This window comes from Fringilla coelebs (assembly GCF_963513975.1).
Source record: "Fringilla coelebs genome assembly, chromosome: 20".
NCBI classification, from domain to species: domain Eukaryota; kingdom Metazoa; phylum Chordata; class Aves; order Passeriformes; family Fringillidae; genus Fringilla; species Fringilla coelebs.
In genome coordinates this window covers 1,928,858-1,935,782 of record NC_140046.1, presented here as the reverse complement: position 1 = coordinate 1,935,782, position 6,925 = coordinate 1,928,858, and the positions used below count along the sequence as shown (strand labels likewise).

The following is a 6,925-nucleotide window of genomic DNA, read 5'->3' as shown; positions in this document are numbered from 1 at the left end:
TGAGGTTTGAGGGGGCTGAGGGCTGATTGCCTGCGAGGATAGAGGGGAGTGAGGGGCTGTTCCCTGTGCACTTTGAGGGTGCTGCGACTCTCACCCTCCCACAGGAGCGAGCCTGAGGCTGTTCCGCCCGGGGCCCCATCGCACGGCAGCCTTTCTCCTCTCGCCGGTGCACGCTACGGGAAGCGCTGACAGCTTTCGCAAGCGACACCTTCCGAAGCGCCTCTGCCGGGGCAGAGCCAGGTCGTTCCTCGTCACAGCTCCTTCCTCTGCGGCCTCGGAGCGAACCCGGAGCCGAGGAGGCACCAGCGCGGCCGCAGCGCTGCAGAGCCCCGACCACTGCCGCTGCGGCTCCCCCTCAGCCGCCCCTGAGGGGACGCGCGACGGCGCCGCCGGGCGGGCGGGCGGCGGGAGCGGGGGGTCGGCGTTGGCCAATCACAGCCCCGCCCCGGCCTCGCCGCGCCCCACGTGACGTGGCGCGCGCGCCCCACGTGACCCGCGATGGAGGCTGCGGCGGCGGCGGGGCGGGCGCGCGGCCGCCGCCTCCTCCTCCCCCCGCCCCCCCCGGGCGGCCCCGCCCCCCCTCCCCCGTCGGTAGCGGCTCCGGCGGGCGCCGCCGCGGCCATGGACTGAGCGGCACCATGGGCGCCAAGGAGTCCCGCATCGGCTTCCTCGGCTACGACGAGGCCCTGCGGAGGGGTGAGGGAGGCGGCGGGGAGGACGGGAGGGTGGGTGGAGGTTGGCGGGGAGGGGTGCGGGGGCCCCGCGCTGCCCCCCGCCAGCGGGCGGTGAGGCGGCACCTCCATGACGGACCCCGCGCGGAGGCACTTGCGCCGTTCGGGGGCTCCTTCCCCGCAGCCTTCGCCTCTCCACCCCGTCGTTTATTTATTTATCTTATCTATTTATTTATTTATCTCTCTCCCCTTCTTTAAGGCGGCCCCGGCAGGGCCCGGTCCCCGCCGCCGGTGCCGTCCCCTCCCCGCCGTCCCTCGGCCCGGCCTCCGCCTGTGGCCGGCCGTGCGCGGGCAGCCGGCATAAACCGGGCAGCGCTGCCATCCCGGTGTGACAGGGCTGTCACACGGCTCCCGGCTCCGCCGTCCCTCCCGCTCCTCGTGTTTACTTCCCCGTGCTCGGGGATCACGCATCTGCGGCTCCGCATGGCAAGATGGATGTGGCGTGCGTGGCTCGGGCTCGATGTCGCTGTTTTAGCCCGGTTTAGGGTCATCCCGGAGGATTTAAAGAGCAACTAGCGAAGGGAAAACATAAACAAGCTGAATGGTGAATGCTCGCAGCTGCAGGGCTCCAAGGCGACGGCAAGCTACACCCTGGGAGCTCCCTGGCTCTGGAACTGATAGCCAAGTCCAAGGACAAAGAACAGGACAGGGACAGGAATTGTCGGCAGTAAATGGTTTGCAGGGAGGACAGGTGTTTGTAATTGTTGCCCTATTGTGCGTTCACGTGATGCAGCGCAGGTAAAGCAGCTCACCTGTTTGATATTTAAAGCCCTGATAAAATTCATAAGCTCGAGCCAGTCTATGGCTGCCCTTTTTTTTCTTGCTTGCATGTGAGAGGCATGTCAGGAGTGATAAGGGAGAACTGGGAGGAACCACTGGGTGTTAACTGAAAAAGAAACAAATTGACGTGAAATGGGGTTTTTGTTAAATATTTTCTTTTTTTTTTTTTTCTTTTCTGGCGGAGCCTCTGAGGGATGCCATGTCAGATAGGAAATGGAGCAACGTAGTGTCAAGCAGGAGAAACAAACGTATGATTCAAAGTCACTAGTTACAGATTTTAAACATAACAGCCCTGAAGGATTTTCACTGCTAGTGAAAGTATGGGGAGTCTTTGAAAGCTCTGGTGCACGTATTTTTAGAAGAGCTGGAGTTATAAATGCAGCTTGGTAGAGGTGTGAAGTTAAATATATCAGGGAGCGTTTGAAATAAGCTGTTTGGTGGAGAAGACAGTCATTTGGTCACAATGTATATGCCAGAGTTCCTAAATAAGAAAAAAGTGTTTTGAATTTTAAAGTTAGACTTAAACTCTTACATTGCTTCAAAATCAATGCAGTTGATCTGGATGCTTCACAAGATTGATTTCTTCTTAATAAGAAATTATTTCTGTGCAGCGAATATAATACTTTTCTTTGATATTTTTTTGGATGTTTTTCTTCTCTATATGAGACCTTCAATACTGTTTTTCTGTAGGAGACCAGAAAGGTTGTTTTAGGCACTCTGTTATAAATTGGTGTTTTGCTAAATAACTATGTTGTTTACTTAACCAGTGAATCACTGTATGTATAAAACAGGCCAGTTATCAAAACATTATTTATTAGACCATTCCTATTCCACAGAACCTTGCTGGTACTTGTGGCATTTGTGTGGACACAAGCAGAGATAATGGATGAACGTAAATGTTAAAAAAAGAAAGCCAAATATATTTATCTCCAGTTAGATCCACCTTCTCTAACACTGTTTCCTGGTTCTTAAATGGTGAGAAAGTTTTGTATTAGGTGGTATTTGTACAGATTTTTCTGCTGGGAATTCTTTATGAACAATCAGTGCTGGTTACCTGTACTTGTGGTAATCATTCAGAATGCTACGATTGCATTTTTGAGTCACCAATTTGAATTTCAGTTATTCAGAATATCTGGGAAAAATGCTGCTTCTGTCAGCTTCAGAATATCAGGCTGACTTTAAGCAGTTTCATTTATTGCAATTCCATTTTGGTAATAACCAAAGGTTGTGAAGGTGAGGGGAATTGTGGTTAAAGGCTCACAATATAAATAACTGTAGCTAAAATGTAACTTCTGTTCAAGGAGATGAAAGTGCCAGAGCGGCCTGGTGCTGATGGCCTTTTCCACCCTTGAACAGGAGACAGTCCTGCTGTTTTATTTTCCTCTTTTTCCTTGGCACAGGCAGCTGACACTGCTGTGGATGGGCACGGTGAAGTTGTCCTGTGTCCACCAGTGCAGGTCACAGGAGTGTCATCAGCCTCCTTGAGATCTGTGTCTGCCTGAGCAGCCTGGCAGTGGAAAGCAAGGGATGCTATTTTAGACATCTCTTTTTATGAATTTTGCCAATTGTGGTCATCTTATTTATAGTAGCCAGAGGCACAAAGTGGTGTTGCTGTGGAAAAGGTATGAGATGAGAAGTGAGGAGAGCTATTCCTGACACCTCAGACCTCCTTCTGCGGATGGATTCTTTGTGAGGAGATGAAATCCTTGGGCAGGTCATTAGAGGTGAAGTCAGAAGTGCTTTGTTCCAAACTGAGCATAAAATTGTCAGTTATTTTATCAAACTGAATTTGTGGTGGCATGAACTGGTACTGTGGCTCTTGAGCTTGTTGCTTTTTTCTTAGACTTAAGCTCCAGCAGCAATTTTCTGCTTAGGGCAGTGCTGCAAGTCAGCCAGTGTCTTGTTTTGGTGGATTTTTCAGTGTTTGTCCCTGGTTTCCCACTCCTCTCCTACCACTGTGTCCATCAGCTGGCTGGGTGCTCTGGCCTTGCCAAGGAGATGGTGCTCTAAAGTCTGCCTTATCTTTTAGCTCTCCTGCTGCCAGTCTTGACACCTCAAAGGGCTGCCTTTGGGCCAATAAAACTTTATTTTAAAAAAAGAACCTTTTATCACTACTGTATTCATTCCTGCACTGTCCTGTGTTGTATATGGAATATTTTAATAAGAATTCTAGGAAAGAGATTCCTGTGTGGTATTGGTGGCCAGTTTATTTCAGATCCCTCTAGACTGTATTTTCCAGTGGCTGTTAATGTGTTCTGCTTCAGTAACTTTGAGAGGATAATCGTAGTCTGAGCATAAATTTATGTAGGTACTTGTGAATTATGAAACTGTAGAATCTGTAGTCAAAGTTTCTGTGAATGCTGCTTAGAACAGGTGTAATTCAGGGCATTTCCATGCTAAATATTGAGTCAGGGAACCACTTAAAAGAAATGTTGGTGAATAATCGTGGGTCTGTCAAATTTGGGCCAGAGAGGAAGGCAGAGTTTCCCTTCTGCACAAAGCAAGTTAAAATTTTTGTTTCATTAATGCAGGATGGAAGAAAGGGAGCTGCCACAACATCAGCATGGTCAGTGAGCATAGAATTTGGAGAAATGAGTGACTGCTGATGAATCCATTTAATTGTGTTTGGTCCTGTGCTCAGTGATCTCTGAGAAAAAGAGCAAAATGAAAGCACACAAGTGCTGTTGTTAGAAAATGTACATGCAGTTAAAATGTCAGCTAACAGCAAGGCAAAACTTGCAGGTGTATCAATTCCACAGGTTTTGCCTCTGGAGAGTTCAAGGCATGGTGGTTTTTAAAGGCAGTTTTCTTCCCTGGTTGTGTTCTCTGAGATGGCATCAACTGGAGAACACCAAAGTAACAAAAACCCTCTCTAACCCACAAGGAGCTTGGTGAGTGTGTGCAGTAATGACTAATGTGTGATGGGCAGAGGATAAATCTTGCTAATGACCTTTTGTGTCTTGATTGAATATGAAAAATAGCTACATTTGTTTTATTTAAATCAAGGCAAATATATCTGGTGTCTGATCATTAACATCCTCAAGCGTACAGATGTCATAAATCTGACAGGAGGATGATGGAAAACTTGTGCAAATATATCATCATCTAGTTGAGGCTGTCGATCTCAGCTTGGTGACAAATCCATGGACTCAGCCTTTCAGCCCATGGAAAACTGCTTTTTATTATTCCAGATTATGAAATTAACTTTCTAAATCCCAGCTGTCTTTTTAGGAAAAACGGTCAGGGAACCATTTTAGTAGTTTATTCTCTTCTTTCTGTATTCCATCAGTGTTCTGCTTTATTTTCTCTCACAGTTGAAAACCAGAGCTTGACTATGATAGGGAGGTGAAGGTTCTTTGGGATATGTTATTTTCTAAGGGTACAAACCTGTGCTTTTCTGAGCCTTGAGTTTCAGAGGCATGTGCTGAAAATGCCTAGAAGTCTCTCAGCCTTTTTTTTTAGCTATCAGAATGAATAGAATCCACTGTGGAGACAGTCTAGATTCTACGGCGAGGCTTGTTCTGTCAGCCAGTATTTGATGGCTTCAGGGCTCTGTCATATGATGAAAGCAGGTATGAATGCAGAGCTTCACACTTCCTGTTTATAAAGCTGCAGAGCTGCAAGTGGCCACTCAAATTCACAGAGCAGTAATTATTTCACAACTCTGGCATTCAGTTGTGGTGCTTGTTTTGGGAGGGCACCTCAGCAGGCTCTGCTGAACATGTATTTCAAAGGCAGGAGTGACTGGGGGATTCTGCTGAAACTTCCATGAACTGATGAGAAGATGCTCCTTAGAATCACAGACTGGTTTGGGTTGGAAGGGACCTCAGAGATCATCTTGTTCCACCCCCCTGCCATGGACACCTTCCATGAGACCAGGTTGCTCCAACCTGGCCTTGGACACTTCTCTGAGCAACCTGTGCCAGGGCCTCACCATCCTCACAGGGAGGAATTTCTTCCTAATATCCAGTCTAATCCACTCTCTGTCAGTGTGAAGCCATTCCCCTTGTCCTGGCACTCCAGGCCCTTGTAAAAAGTCTCTCCCTGTGTTTGCTGTCAGCTCCTTCAGGTACTGGGGGGCTGCAATTAGGTCACCCCAAAGCTTCTCTTCTCCAGGCTGAACCACCCCAATTCCTTCACCCTTTCCTCCCAGCAGAGCTTCTCCATCTCTCTGATCATCCTGGTGCCTCCTCTCCAGCAGCTCCAGGTCCTTCTGGATTGCCCCTGGGGGCTGGGAGCAGCTCTGCAGGTGGGATCCCACCTGAGAGGGCAGAATCCCCATTTCCTGCTGCCCGTGCTGTGGGGTCAGCCCAGGACACAGGGCATGTCCAGCCTCTCAGCCAGCAGCACTCCCAAATCCTTCTCCCTACAGCTGATCTGTTGGAATAGAGTTGGGTTTAAATCTGTAATTCTTCAGCTGCTGAATTGCAGCCACCACTTTCTCCTTTACCTCAGGTTCCAAGTTTAGGGAAGTGAACTCAGGGGGTTTCAGCCTCTTGCTTAGGACTCCCCAAGTTATTTCCTATTGGAAATGAGGAACATTGGTGGAGTGAACTTGTCAGCTAACGGTAAATTTCCTTTCCTGAGGTACTTTTTTGGTCTTTAGAGGCTCTTTATGAAATACCAGTTGAAAACTTACAAATTAGGGGCAAATATTGCCTCCTGCTTAGGCTGCTGCAAGTGCTGTGGTTCTGTGGGAGCTGATTGCATCCTTTAAGGAGGTTTTTAGTAATTCTTAGATGGTTCCCAAGCACAGCAGAAACTTGGTGATTGCACAAGTGTTGAATGTGCAGAGAGTGATGCAAGTCTGAGAAAAGAGGATTTAAGAACATAGGTGTTTCATAAATAAGAAAAAAGTTGATCATATTAAAGGAAAAAACCCTCAAAAAGTTGAATTATGATTCAGTAAATGTTGGGAATCCTCTGGTTTCTCACTTCTCAGGTGAATCATGTCTCTAAATAGGAGCAGGCTCACAATATTAGCTGCAGTTTTGTCCTGTCAGCGTGTTACTGGAGACTCCAATCAAAGCAGGCAGGAGAGCTGCCAGGGGAGTTTAAATAGATATCATTCCAGCCATGGGGCTGGAGGTCACAGGATAAGCTGGACAAATCCTCATTTTGAGTGTTAAATATCTTGATATAAGTGAAAAGACCACTATCAGGCTATTCTGTATGTAATACATTTTCTTATCTTGATGTAGAATGAAACTGAGTCCTAGAAACATTTATTTGGATTATAGCTTATATGCCTGTGTATCTCCCAGGTCCTAAACCTGAGCTTTATTTCTTGGATTTTAATCAATGACATCAGTTGTTTTATAGTTTCTAATCAGTTTCTAGTTTTTCCTCCTGTTACCCCAGGGTTTGTTTTTTTTTTTTAATATACATGCCCAGAGAAAGTTGTTGAACTTCCA

The 6,925-nt window shown here is 47.5% G+C and overlaps 1 protein-coding gene across 8 annotated transcripts in view; it reads left to right on the top strand.

Moving 5' to 3' along the window:
* Nucleotides 1–583: 583 nt before the first annotated feature.
* Nucleotides 584–6,925, top strand: part of USP32 (ubiquitin specific peptidase 32) — a 61,399-nt gene continuing 55,057 nt past the window's right edge. For all 8 annotated transcript variants that reach the window (XM_084218996.1, XM_084218999.1, XM_084218998.1 and 5 more), the window contains exon 1: nucleotides 584–696. In XM_084218996.1, coding sequence (XP_084075122.1) covers nucleotides 639–696 — 58 coding nt within the window. In that variant the 5' untranslated portion in view covers nucleotides 584–638. The remainder of the gene's footprint in view (nucleotides 697–6,925) is intronic.